General features: G+C 37.2%; 1 protein-coding gene across 1 annotated transcript in view; it reads right to left on the bottom strand.

The window, feature by feature from the left end:
* Positions 1 to 6,375: 6,375 nt before the first annotated feature.
* The window catches only part of LOC311295714 (splicing factor U2AF 65 kDa subunit-like), a 23,993-nt gene continuing 15,504 nt past the window's right edge, over positions 6,376 to 14,864 (bottom strand). Inside the window, exons 8-11 of the mRNA XM_084417201.1 lie at positions 12,056 to 12,178; positions 10,215 to 10,301; positions 9,798 to 10,040; positions 6,376 to 8,457 (exon numbers count right to left, since the gene is read on the bottom strand). Coding sequence (XP_084273327.1) covers positions 8,326 to 8,457; positions 9,798 to 10,040; positions 10,215 to 10,301; positions 12,056 to 12,178 — 585 coding nt within the window. The 3' untranslated portion in view covers positions 6,376 to 8,325. The remainder of the gene's footprint in view (positions 8,458 to 9,797; positions 10,041 to 10,214; positions 10,302 to 12,055; positions 12,179 to 14,864) is intronic.

The following is a 14,864-nucleotide window of genomic DNA, read 5'->3' as shown; positions in this document are numbered from 1 at the left end:
GACGGCACTAAAATCACCGACTTACCCCTGTAAATGTTTAAAATACCGGACGAGCCCATGAGAAACAATATTAGCGTCCGAATAGGACTTAACTGACAGTAGCCTATGCTTTCACTGGCCTTTAAAAGAGCGTTTTAATTAAATTAATAATATTGTATAATAATATAATTAAAAATCTAACAACAATCAGTGTAATGACAATTTTATTCTTTGCATGAAAACACTTGAATTAGCCTAATTTAATACTGTCTGGGTGTATTAAAACTTCAGAATTATGTTCATATAGACCTGCAACAGTGATAAGGTAAAGCTAAGAGTGGTCCAGACCAACCTTACGAAAGTGTGACTTACAGAAGATATACTTAGCGAACGAACGTTTCGGGAATCGTGCCATAAGGTTAAGAGAGAGGTTAAGGAATAGGTTAAGAACTACTTAGAGATAAGAACGCTTTGGGAAACCGGGCCCTGGGTGTTATATTAGACCGCAACTTGTCTTTCGAAAATCATATTTCATATGTTACAAGAACAGCCTTTTTCCACCTTAGAAACATTGCTAAGCTACGTAACATGCTATCTGTTTCTGATGCAGAAAAGTTAGTTCATGCATTCATGACCTTGAGACTAGATTACTGTAATGCTTTATTAGCTGGTTGTCCTGCATCCTCAATAAACAAGCTACAGTTAGTCCAAAATGCAGCTGCTAGAGTTCTTACTAGGTCAAGAAAATATGATCATATAACACCAATTCTATCACACTGGTAACCTATTAGGGTAGAGTGGGGGAAAACGCCCCCCTTAAGGAAAATGTGACATTACAGTGAAACAAAACATAAATGTGACTAGAATTGCCATCCCGGTTTTGAGTGACTATGGCAGGAGTTATTCACCAAATATTAAAATTGCTCAGCCTTCAAAATTAATTAGTATTTTCACTGAAAATAGTTTTGTACAAAGGGGGCGTTTTGCCCCAGCGGTGGGGTAAAATGCCCCCTTTCTTACCAACCAGTTTGCTTCATAGATCAACAGCAAAATTAACAGACAATAGTTTTTAATCTCTAAAGGTAAAAGGCAAGTAATGTATCAACATGTATATATATTAATATTTATTTCAGCAATGTTCAAAATAGGCTAAATTAACTACCTTCCCTCAGTGAGCTAACTGTGCTAGCAAGCTTTATTAGTGAGTTAATGCTCACTTGAGATAATTTTTTCATGTTTTGTTCAAATATTTTTATTTTACCACCTAGTTATACTGCATTAAGTGTAAAACAAAGGATTTGATAGACAGAAATATTTTATTATAGTAATTATGATAGAGAAACTATGCCCCCAGGGGGGGCGTTTTACCCCTCAGCGTAGGGGGCGTTTTACCCCACAAGATATGAGTTTTTAAAAAAAAAAAAAAGATTTTTTTAAATATAATTATATTCCTTATAAATAATATATGATCTCAAACTACAGACTTCACTATTCATCTATCATACATCACTGCGATATCCTGCAGAACAATATTCTTTTAAACACTTGTTTACTAATATCTGAAAACTATAGCATTTACCATGTAATCCTCTTCTCTTAAAATGTGTCGCTGGTGTCAGCTTCTCCATAGAGATTTGTATATCCCCGTTATCAACGTAGTGCATAGCAACAGTAAAAATGTATCTTGACTACTTTTAGTGGTTATTTTGGGAAAAACAGGTGGGGGGCGTTTTCCCCCACTCTACCCTAAGTTCCATATAAATTACAAAGTATTACTACTGACCTATAAAGCCCTAAATGGTTTAGCTCCAGTGTATTTAACGGATCTTCTATCGCCCTACAATGCATCGCGCTCTTTAAGATCACTAAATTCGAGGCTTCTGGTCATTCCTAGGATAGCCTATCTAAGTCCACTAAAGGAGGGAGGGCGTTTTCACATTTAGCTCCTAAACTCTGGAATGGCCTTCCTGATATTGTTCGAGGCTCAGACTCGCTGTCCCAGTTTAAAAATAGATTAAAGACACATCTCTTTAGCCAAGCATTCACATAATACTTACCTTTTATACTACAGTTGAATCATGTTGAATGCATTAATATTATGAACAGCAGCTATGCTAATTATTTCCCATCTGCTTTTCTGTTGTTATCTCGGGATGCTAAATACAGATCGTCAGCTCCAGTTTGTATCCAGCCTCTCATGGAACCTTCAGATGCCCCAACACCCGTGAAGAAGAGACGACTCGACGCCTGTGAAGAGACGACTCGACGCTGGCGATATATTATGCCCTAAATTAATACATGATTAACTAACTGTATTTTTTTATGTATATTTCTGAAATGCACTTTCTGTAAAGCTTTGAGACAATATGTATTGTGAAAAGCGCTATGCAAATAAATTTGAATTGAATTGAATTGAATTTTGTGCTCCATAGGCGAAAGAAAGTCATATAGGTTCGGAACAACATTTTCATTTTTAGATTAATGTTTTTCCAAATTACCCCAATTTTTTGCCTATATATTCAAGGGTACAGAGCAAAAATTATATCAACAGTTCACACGCCAATGTTTGTTTAAAAAAGGTAATTGATGCAATCAAATGGTTAATTTGTAACACCAAAATACTGTCTTTCCTTTAGTACTATCTTAATTTAATATAGATGGCACGCTGGTAATTAAATTAGCAAAATCTCCTTTCCAAACATCTACAAAAATCAGTGCACACACTCATTCTCTGATATTAACAGCGCTGAATACAGCAGTGATCCAGTGCATGGGGAAAAGGGTTTGATGTCCAACATGGAATCGCATTGTCTCCATTGTTGTGTTTTTGCTTTCAGGCTGGTCTGAAATTGAAAGGGAGAGAGAAGGGGAAATGGCTTAAAGATGTGTGATCTATTCACATATGTGTGTGAACACTCATCCACCTCGTGTCTGCCTATGGTTACATCTTTAAACAGAAACAGCATTTGGCTGCTTAACCTGCATCAGGAAAGCAATCATTTGAGCTTCAGCCACACAGCAGAAAATGACTCTATAACACAGAGAAGACCACAGGCGAGAAGCAGAGTGGATTTAAAGGGTCATGAGACCCTAAAACTGAGTCGGCATGAAGCAGAAGTTGGTCTTGTCTCCCCTACTGACATCCAAGTGAAATCATCAGAGAAAAAAGTTCACGTAGTGTAACAGCGCAGCGCTTCTGTGTTGTACGTCACACGCAGGCTCACTACTGGTCATGTGTGTGATGCGTGTGACGTACAACACAGAAGCGCTGCGCTGTTTTACTACGTGAACTCACTCGAGGCCCAGAGAGAAGGAAATGAATAGTGGAATAAAGTCTCTTTTTTTTTTTTCGCACAAAAAGTATTCTCGTCGCTTGATAAACTTAAGATTGAGCCAGTGTAGTCACTTGGACTATATTAACGATGTGTTTAATAACTTTTCTGGGCCAGCAAGTTCCAATCCATTAGAAGCCTATGGAGGAGTGATCCAGCTCTCAGATTTAATCAAAAATATCTTAATTTGTGTTCCGATGATGAACGAAGGTCTTACGGGGTTGGAACAACATGAGGGCGAGTAATTACTGACAGAATTTTCATTTCCAGGTGAAATATCCCTTTAACACTCTTCAGCAACAAAAACAAACAATGAAACACAAATGTGATGTTCAGTTAAAGTAATTTCTTCTTATTAGTATGGTCACATTGGATCATCGAAGGTCAGCAGCAAAGACAACTGGTTAATAAAGTGAGATTGAATACATAAAGTATACGTGTGTAATTTAAAACATTTCATTATTGCAGGTTTTGAAAAATATTCTGACTTTGCATTTCAGTTTTTATTCATTTTGAGGAATACTGAATCTGTTTTTGTGATGAGTAAATGCCTGCTCACAATTAATACTAATCCAGTGCGAATAGGGCTTTAGTCTAAAACTAAAATAACTATCATGTTTACATTCAGCGCACACACCACCACACTCACGATTTCTGTCAACATGGAGACAGGAGAGCTGTCAGTCATTAAATGGGAAAACAAAGTAACTTGCATTACTTATTTGAAAAAGTAACTCAGATATTTTGTGGTAAATTTAAATGTAATGTGTTGCTTTACTAGTTACTTGGAAAAAGTCAAATCTGATTACTTAAGTCACGCTACTTGTAATACGTTACCATCAACACTGCTCCTGTCGTTCCAAACCTGTATGCATTTCTTTTATTCTGTGGAACATGAAAGATGTTCTGAAGAATGTTGATAAATAAAACATTGAGACATTTCTTAAAAAAAAAGAAAAAAAAATTGTGTTGCACAGAAGAAAGGAAGTAATAAAGGTTTGGATCGACATGAGGGTGAGCAAATAATGACAGAATTTTCATTTTTGAGTCAACCATCTGTTTAAACCAGTTAAAAAAGCAAACCAGTTAGGGATTATTATTGTTATACTTTTAATTTTAGAAGAGAGCAATCATTATCTTTATCATTTAGGGGAAATCAATGCAATGTCACTATTGTCTTATAGGGCTGCTTTGGAGCTGAAATTGAAGTTGTTTAATTAGTGATGAATTTTGCAACATTGACTGTTATTTTCCTGTTCATTACTGCGAAAGCTGCTTTGAAACAATCTGCATTGTGATTATTGTAAATAAATGTGACCCGAAACACAAAATACTTAAAGTCTGAAAGCCTTGACATTTGTGAAAGCATCTCGAAGCTACGCCGCCGACCATCTGCCGCTGACAGGTTTGGTGTGTGAATGCCAGAGCCGCTGAACTGCTGTGCCGTAAAGACTGAGAAGCCTTGGGACAGCATATTGTGACACAGTGAGAGACGTGACACAGAGAGCAGGGGACAAACACAGCCAGAGCAGGGCGCCACCTCCTGGTGGACTCAAACACTGCAGTACAGGCCTCAGTGAAGGATGCCGAAACACTAAGACGGATTATTTCAAGACAAATATTGCCAATCATAAAAATGCTCAATTTAGATTCAACAAAGCAGCACACAACTGATTTTTTGTTGTTGTTGCAAGGATCAAACAGATATCTCAGTGTGAATAAACATTATTGATCTGATCTCATTTTATTTTAAATATATTTACACGTAATCTCTCCTCATGACTCACTCTCGAGTCTGATGTCTTCTCATGACTCACTGCAGCTGGGGAGGTAAAAGCACGAAACATCATGATCTTTCCCCTGAATTACAGTCAGGATGAGTCAACACAGCCAAATTTAGAGCCGGGCTGCAGATATCGGTCAGCTGGAGTTGACGGATTTCACAGAAAACTGCGATATATGGCTCCGTCCCAAATATTATATGTCAATGCTTTTTTTTTTCTCTCCCCTGGGGAAAGGCAAAAGTTTTTGTGAGCGAAGGCAAAGTTTCTTGGGGGGGAATGCAGAATTTTTTTTAAAAAGAGAACGCAAAAGCATTAAAGGCACACTATGCAAGATTTGTACCTTAAAGGTGCACTGCGCAAGTCTCTGAGTTTTTGCAGAACTATGCCCCCTCTGGCGACAAGCGAAACTGCAACCAGAGGTGTGCACGCTCATTCCGTCCCGAATCCCTCTTATTTATTTTACTGTACAGGATTATAGAGGCAATCGCAGTGATCAGAGAAGGGCTCATTCAGCCCATCAGGCAATTTTTTAAGCATGTATGGGTTAGAAAAACGGGTATTTTTAACATGAAATGTTGCGCATTGCACCTTTAATATAACAGCTTCGAAGTCATTTCGATGGTAAACGAACTCATAGTAGAGGCAAATCATCCCGATAGCGACTTGCTTTACGGCACGACGTCACTTACATCAACAACATATGAAGCGGCCGCTATGGAAGACACTAGCACGCATTTCAGATGTGAATCATGGCAGAGTCGACGAAGAAAACGAAGAAAGCGCGGTCAGAAGAGTAAAGGAAAAGAAAACAAGAAACGTATTTAAATACAAGTACTCCACAGCGACTCTAGGGGTCGCTGTTTGACAAAAACGGAAACTGCATAGTGCCTTTAAATCGATTTTTTTCCTTCCATAGGGGCTCAGTCCCATCCAGTCGGAAAAGATTAAACATGGTTTAAATTTTGAGCCGATTTTGGAACACAATTTCAGAACTATTGTTTTAATTTGTCCAACATCTCCTAGAAACAAGGCACATTTCCGCACGAGTTTGTTGTGAAAGTGGTAGTGTCAGATCCTCAGTGCAATGGACGTTTTTCCTCTGTAACATTTGACAAAGTTGGCAAGTCTATGTTTCCTAGTGTTTTTGCAATCTGTTCAGTTTTTAAAGGTTGAGTAGTGTATTTCAGACTTAATTGGACTTCAGTACCACGGAGCACAACAACCTACACTCAACAGAGAGACAGCACTAAAGATCATGTCATTTATTGAAGGCAAGGCAGCACTAGCCAAAGAAAAAGAGCTATTGAGGCACATTTTAGCTTAAAGTGAAATGATGGAGGATTATTGTATGTGTCTCTATTTTACAAGTCATCGTCTGACTGACACATTGGCTTCTTAAGAATGAGATATAAGAGCGAAAACTGCTCTGTTGGATCATCTTTCCACAGCAGATACTGTTAAGTATTTCTGTCACGGCTTTTGCTTTCATCATGATAGGGAGAAACAGGCTGTTTTCTTGGTTAAATGTTATCTGTTCTCACATCTTTGAAGACATTTCAGCCTTTTTTGCATTTTTACAATGAGAACCAATACATTCTGGCATAAAAATCGGTTCAGGGCAGCCCATGTTGTTTTGAAGAATATTGAAACATGATATAAAATCTCATCCGTCAATCTTTAAGGATTATACTGTACAAAGAAACACATGTGCAAATATGCAGCTTTACAGCATTAACATACTGTATCTATTAGCAGTATTTCAACAATTTACCAGTGAATTTCATAAAACCTGTCAAGAACACTCTTGGATCATATTTCAGCCCAAAAAGAAACAAAATAAATACATTAATTTCTGCCTTTTTCTGGCATTGTGACAATATTTTCATGATAATAGCATATTTGCTTATTACCTTAATCAAAAAAAAAAAAAATAATAATAATAATTCTCAGTATAATGTGGAAAGAAAAACAGCAATATATTTATTATAATAATATAATATAATTAATATAATATAATACATCATGGAGGCATTTGTTGACTTAAATATTAGATTTTTTTTTGTTTTTAAGTTAAAAAAAGACAGTAACATGAATAAGCTGTCATTAGTATGACGCAGAAGCTCTGTTCCTAACAAAACGCGGTCAATGTCTATGTTAAAGAGCATGTAATGCATCTGAGTTGTGTGTTTGCAGTGTTCAGTGTTGTTTGAAGTTAGCATTTAGCTTCAGGTTAATACAAAGACACACAAAACAATCTCTAGTCTGAGAATCATGTTATATTCTGATATTCTTTGTTCTAAGTATAGGCACAACATGATAAGTTTCAGGTGTCGAGTGATATGTCTGTTCTCACAAAGCCTCAAAATCACAGTCAAATAGAGCAAATCTGATGTTTCAAACACAGGTAATTGAAGCAGGATTTTGGACCAATGAGGTTTCACTGTGGGCGGGGCCAACTAGATGTTTTGTCATACACTGCTGCAGGATTTACGTTCACACATACAGTGATTTCATCAGCTCATCGAGTGGCAGTATATTTGGTCATTCCTACTCAGTGCTCAATTGCTAATTAATCCTTTCTTTTAGAAGGGTATATGTATATTGTAAATGTTATTTATATATAGGCTTTAATGCATAATTCGTAATTTAAACAAGATTATTGTTTGCATGAACCAAACTCACTCAATTCGTCTAAACAATTACTGCCAGTTTTCCCTTTCAAAAGGTACTAATATGTACCTTTAAGGTACCAATCTGCCCCCTTAAGGGGTAAATAAAGTACAAAGGTGTACCTTCTCTGAGAGTGTACAGAACAGTAAAATCGCTCCTTTCCTCTCTCTCACACAAGACAAATCACATGTGCTCTAATGCCTTCACTCCTAGTTGTAGTTTGTCAGTTGTCATTTGCATAAAACTAAACCCTCCCGGACACGCACACATCACATCACGTTGCCTAATGCCCGCTTGATTTTGGAAATCACCAATTCTCATTGAAAATGAGTGACTACTGTAAATCACCATATGTGTGAACAGCCCTTAACATGGAAGAGATTGCTTGACACTGCTGTACTAAATGACTCAGTTATTTCTACATGGCTACTCAGATCAAATTTTTTTTTCAATAAGGAAAAGTAATTGAGAAGTCAAAGTAGAAGATGACAAGTGTAAAACTACATACAGCTCATTAAATCGTCACACTCAGATGGTGCGTTCTCTCTCTCTCTCTGCCCTCAGAACTCATGTCTGTGATACATGTCTGGATCGTAGTATTTGGTGACCACCACGCGGTTAGCAAACTTGCGTCCCGTCAGCGCTTGCATGGCCTTCTGGCATTCAGCAGCAGAGACGTACTCCACGAAAATCTGCAACAGAGAGAAACTACCGCTATAAGACAAGCCTTGGAGTATGAATAAGTATTGAGAAGTATTAAAACAGCATTATTGAGATACTATTATAGTTTTCGTTAATATTTTGAGTTGCCAATTCAGTGATAATCTCTTTGCTAACTGCATTAGCACATGCATGAGTGCGTTTGTTTGCTAGCAGGGATTCGCGTTAGTTTTAATCATTTAGCTTCACTAATTTTTTTTTTTTTTTTTGTGCACTCAAATGAAATAAATTAACAGTACTAATTATTACCAAAGTACAAATATTTTATATTTATATAAATGGCAATTGAAGACAGTCAGTTTCCTGAGTTAATTCAGTGCATGGTATTATAACGGTAACATACTATAAATAAAATTACAGTAAAGAACTGTAAATTAACAGCTGATCTTGTTTTGCTGCTTTCGCAGTTGTGCTGTGCTTTTACAGTACAATTGTAGTTGATGATTTATGGTACTTTTGTTAATTTACAATCTTACTGGCAACCAAAATTGGCAGAAAGTTACTCTGAGTTTTACAGTAATTTTTAATAAGTAAGTTTTTATTTTCATATTTTTAATGTAAAGTAACATTTAATTTTTAATGTTAAGTAATTTTAGGTTTTTAGTTTGTAATGTTAAGTAATTTTAGGTTTTTAGTTTGTAATGTTAAGTAATTTTAGGTTTTTAGTTTGTAATGTTAAGTAATTTTGTTGTGTTTTTGTCTTTTTATTCATTTTTTGTTGATGTTTAAATGTCTATATAGTTTTTATTTTATTTCAGATTTAGCTTTAATTATTTTTAGTACATCAAGTTCAAATAAACGAAAATGAGAAATGTTGCCGTGGCAACTACCCTAAAGTAAATAAGTTTTTAATATTTTGTGTTATTTCAGTTAATGCTTATTTTATTTCAAGTAAGAATTTTTTTTTTTAATGGTTTTAGTTTTACTTAATAATAATCCTGTATTAAGAATAACTACAATGATGAGAACAGTGTAAACAGAAGCAATGCAGCCTCAGTAATAAATGAAAAAATCTAATAAAATTACAATTCGAATTCGCTCAAAATGTACATTTTGTCACCATTTTTAAATCTTCATGCTGTTCCAAAGCTATATGTATTATTTTTATTTTTTTATAAATATCCAATATGTGCTCATTTATAAAATAACAGGGTAAGTAAATAATGGCAGAATTTTAATTCACTGAAGAGCTGAACTATTCCTCGAATCCTATTAAAATCTGACCATGGTAAAGGTTTGGTTGGGGAATATTGATTATGTGAATGGACAGATAGTTTTCAGGTTATTTCCTACTCTTGAAGGCACTCATCACCTTCCCACAGCCTGGCACCTCCACACCATCCACCGGCCTCGGGATCTCGATAGAGCGCACTGTGCCGTACTTGCAGCACTCCTCACGGATGTCCTCCAGGATCTCCTCATAGTCCTCGTCGTCCAGCAGCTCCTCCGGCATGACCATGTTCAGCAGACACAACACCTCGGTGGGCAGGCCGGAGTTCTGCACCCGCTGCAGTCCCGGGACCTGGAGCGTGACTGGCGTCTCTACCACAGCAGTCTGCATGCGATGAAGACATAATGCGAGACTGCACCTCTGACACAACTGAGAGCTTGAAGATGGCCATATAAGTACACAGCTTCATTGTTCTTGTCAATAATGGCCAGCTGTTATGGCAAAAATAATAAGACATTCATGAACTGCTGTGCTGAAGTGTGGAGGGCTGGAACTTACAGGATTGGCATTCTTGGCGCCCACACTTGCCCTCTGGACGATGAGCTTTTTATCGCCGAGCTGCATGCCATGTAATCCAGCTACTGCCTGAACAACACACAACCGCTATCTGAGTCAATCTCACAAAGACATTTAAGACATTTTTGACCTATCATTGACCATCCTTAACATAATAGTCTTAGGGTACGTTTACACGACAACGATATGCTTAAAACTGAGAAGTTTTTACTTTGAGTTCTCCACGTACAGAGAAACGAGGGCACTGCCATCTTTAGAATATTGTCTTTTAACTTCCATTTTTGCGGTCGCTCTGTATATTTCTATGGCATTGCTGTCCAGGAGTAATTAACTTTTGAAGTGGATTTACTTAATGTAAAGTTAACGAAAGTTATCATGAGGACTGTAATGTTTAAAGCAGATGACTTAACAAATGTCAGTCGACCGGGAAGATTTTAAAACGAGCCGTTCATTAATAAACACGCAAAATTCGCTGTGAAAATACAGACCGGAAGTCAAAAGACAACGAGCGCAGCGCTGAAAAGGGGCGGGGCTACATCAGGTCTATAGACTGAAAATAATACGCATGTGCATGACGTCATCGTCTTCAGAGATTCACATTTTTGTTGTTTACACAGAGACCGGTTTTAAAAACGTGCACTTCGAAACCCGTTTTCAAAACTTTGCATTTTCAGGCTCCCAAAACGCTGCTGTCGTGTAAACGAACGGCCAAAACACATAAAAAGTTTTATGCTTTCAGTTCAAAATGGTTTTGTGTAAACAGTAAACTGTAAAACAAAATAAAAAAGTTAATAATAAAAAAAATATATATATATATATATATATATATATATATATATACACACAGATGAGCCAAAACATTATGACAACCTGCCTAATATGATGTTGGTCTTCCGCAACTGTTTTTTGGAGTCCAGGGCAATACCTTGAACTCTTCATCATGTTTCTCAAACCATTCCTGAACAATGTGTGGCAGGGTGCATTATCCTGCTGAAAGAGGCCACTTCCACCAGGGAACACCATTGTCAGGAACGCTCGCGTGCCCAATGTAGGCACTTTCGGCGATGGACAGGGGTCATATAGGCACTATGATTGGTCTGCAGCTACACAGTCTCATATGCAGCAGATGCACTGTGTGTTGTGACACATTACTCCCATAACCATCATTACAATTTTGAGTCACTTCTGGTACCACAGTAGATCTTCTGTTGGCTCAGACCAGACAGAATAGCATTTGTTGCCCTCGTGCTTCAATGAGCCTTGGGCGCCCAACACCATGTCAACGATTTGTGGTTTGTCCCTGCTTGGACCACTGTTGGTAAATTCACATCACTGCTGACTGGGAGCAACCCACAAGCCTTGCCGTTTCAGAAATACTCTGACTCAATCGCCTTGCCCTAACAATTTGGCCCTTGTCAAAGTCACTCACATCTTAATTCCTGCCCATTCCTCCTTTATCCAACATGTTGATTAAGAGAACTGATTGTTTGCTAACCATCTAATCTACCCAGACCTTAATATGTGGCCTTGTTAGGAGATGATCACCGATATTCGCTTCACCTCATGTTTGGTCATAATGTTTTGGCTCATCAGTGTAGAGTCCCTGTTTCCTTGATATGTAATAAACAAATAATTAGCTAAATATATATATATATATGTCTTTGACATTTGGGATGAAATATAACCCGTATATTATGTCCTTGACATGTTTTATGAGATTCATTTTGACTTCACTTTTCAATAATCTATGTGCATTAACCAATAATGATCCATGTAAACTAAGAGGATGTGTTCCTTTGATACTTAAACCTGAATTGACTGACCTGGTCAGTCGCGCTGATATCCACATATTCACAGAAAGCATAGCCTTTGGACAGTGATGTGGCACTGTCTTTCACAAGGTTGAAGGCTTTGAGAGGACCGAATGATGTCAGGAGCTCTTTAACCTGCACAACAGTCGAGGACGCACAGGTATGTGAACACAACAGCAGCAGAAAGCTCAAATCCTACCCAATCCTGTCCAGTGAACCCATGATGGGGGTGTACAAGATGGCAGGTCAAATAGAGCGCAACAGTAGCTTCTGGGAGTTAAAATCTCATTCACTGTCTCCAAAGAGAAATAGAGATTTTTTTAAACAATAATGGATAAAACTGCATAAGCTCATGATTACATGATTCAAAATGTTGAACTTCATTCCCTCATAAAGACGTTATTATACAGTATTATACTTTTGTATACTGACTTTTAGGTTTAAAAGTCCCCCTGTGGTGAAAATCAAGCTTTTAATGTTGTTTATATGTCTGTGTGGTGTTTTTAATATGCTTTAAGACAAATCATGTGCAAATTCATAAGTCGACACCATTGCTGAATATTTTCTCCTTAAAACCGCAGTGAATCAAAGACACGCTTTGAAATCGCCGGTGTTTCTGACGTCACAAACCACCTTGTGACCAATCAGATCAACGTGTGATCGTCAACGAGTGGATCTCTGAGCTGGTTAGAGTAAGTGGAGGCGGGGCTCATTTACATATTCATAGAACCGCGCATACTAAATGAGGCAAGGGTGTCGAGTTACATTCAAGATATTTTAAGGCATGAATAAATTTGAAATATGTAATTTTGGTGATCAAAGATGAGTTTTAAGGGATACAATAATTGACTACAGGGGGACTTTGTTTAAAGTAATCATGTAATCAGGGTCAGAAATTAAGAAGCTTGTGCCAAGAATGACACCAAAATAAAAATAAAATAACAACCCAAATTCAAGATAAGGGGGCAAAAATATGGCCTTACACAATGAAACTAAATCTATTACAGCTCTCGCGTTATAACCAATCACACACGTTTCTGTTGAGTTTATGAATGCAACAGCCAATCAGAGGTGTTCAGATTAGTCACCGCTAATTACGCTGGAGTTTCGTTAGTGCGCTGAATTCTGCACTCTCGTGAATTCTCTCATCATAAACAACAAAGTGCAGATACAATGTTAGTAAGAGATTAGTTCTGAAGTGAAGACAGCTTCAGTGATTATAACGGGATATTTTGACAGAAGTCATGGTGTCAGTGATGGGACCCCTTCTTTGCTCACTTCTGTAAATAATCCATTCTTGGTTTGAATAGCCGTTTTGTTTTTTATGCTACTGAAATAATCAATGTGAAGTATTGATTTTCTACTGCACAAAAAGCAATAAACTAATATATTCATAAATGGTTCTGGCAAGAACGTTTTTCAACACATATTAATATCAATCAATAATAATTTTTGTCATAATATTGCAGCGCTACCATGACACGAGATCCTGTTTTTTTACATTATGCAACTGTCGTGTAAATACATTTATGCCACTTTTAAGCCATCTGTGTAAATAAACATAAATGTCATGTCAGACGCAGCTTTTGTTCCGCCTTTGCATATGACCTATGTTTATGTTAATTAAATTTGATTGAAAACAGTTGATACTAGTATGTTGACTGATTAAAGTAACTGGGTAAATTTACATATTTTACATAAAAGGCAACACAGATACATTTAATAAGGTCATTATAAAAAATTAACCTTACAAAGGTTGTCTCTGGAAATCACTTCCAGGGGACAAGGGGCAAATATTGGCCCTTAATGGAAAAGTTTCTGACCCTGGCTGTAATAGAGCTGGTCTGTTTGCTTCATTACTCTTTATTAAATATATTTTCTCCCTCTGGAGAAATGAATAGAAAATATACTTCTGAAACCAAGGCCACTGAAAAGGTCAGCTGTTGCGCTCTATTCCTGCAGTACATCGACACACCATGACACATGTTGAACACAAGAAAACATCATTATCTTGATTTTCCCTTCTTTTTATGAATGCAGAAGGGGACGATTCTAGTGGTCTTCACTCCAGCCCTTCTCAATATTACAATAATTATTATGATTTGTGCTATACGTTTATTCAATGTAACTACAGTTGTGTTTCTCAGTCTTAAGGGGCGGTTACACTACACTTTTTGTTCCACTGGCAAATGTGGAACACAAGAAACTAATTCATGTGAAGGTTTTGATGCATTTCAAAGCTTGGGGAACATGAAGACGTGTGACCAATAGAAGAATGACCTGTCACAGGATTTGAAAAATGTAAAAAGAGTCATATGACGACGTCTTATGTCGTCCATTGCAGTGTCTGAAGAATTTCACATGCTCAAAGCCTAGTGTAAGCGCCCCTTCAAACTGCCCCTCCTGGTTTAGACTATGACAAAGCGCAATTTCTTAAAGCAGTCACATACAAAAGTGCCACTGTTATGCTATTTTAAAGGTTGCTAATGTTGTTTTGGAGGTCGGGTTTACATGCATCCGAGGCAGAAAAAATACAATAAAAATTGTATTCTCATAATATATATTGCAGCATCACAGTGTCTGAAATTGTAATTGGTCTACTCTGCTCGGAAACCAAACGTCCATTAGCATATCTGAATCTTCCTCAGCACCTGATAAACAGTGGCTACGTTGACATGCACAACTTTTGTTTCAATTGGACTGAATATATTCCAGTTGATGAATCTGAATGTAGTGTTTACATGAACGTTAATCATGTGATCATGCAATCATGTGAAATGTCACAAGCTTCAAATCAGTATATGTTTTTTTGACATGCGCA

This window comes from Rutilus rutilus, assembly GCF_951802725.1.
Source record: "Rutilus rutilus genome assembly, chromosome: 1".
Taxonomy (NCBI): domain Eukaryota; kingdom Metazoa; phylum Chordata; class Actinopteri; order Cypriniformes; family Leuciscidae; genus Rutilus; species Rutilus rutilus.
The sequence above is the reverse complement of the archived record's forward strand: the minus strand, read 5'-3'. Positions and strand labels throughout refer to the sequence as shown.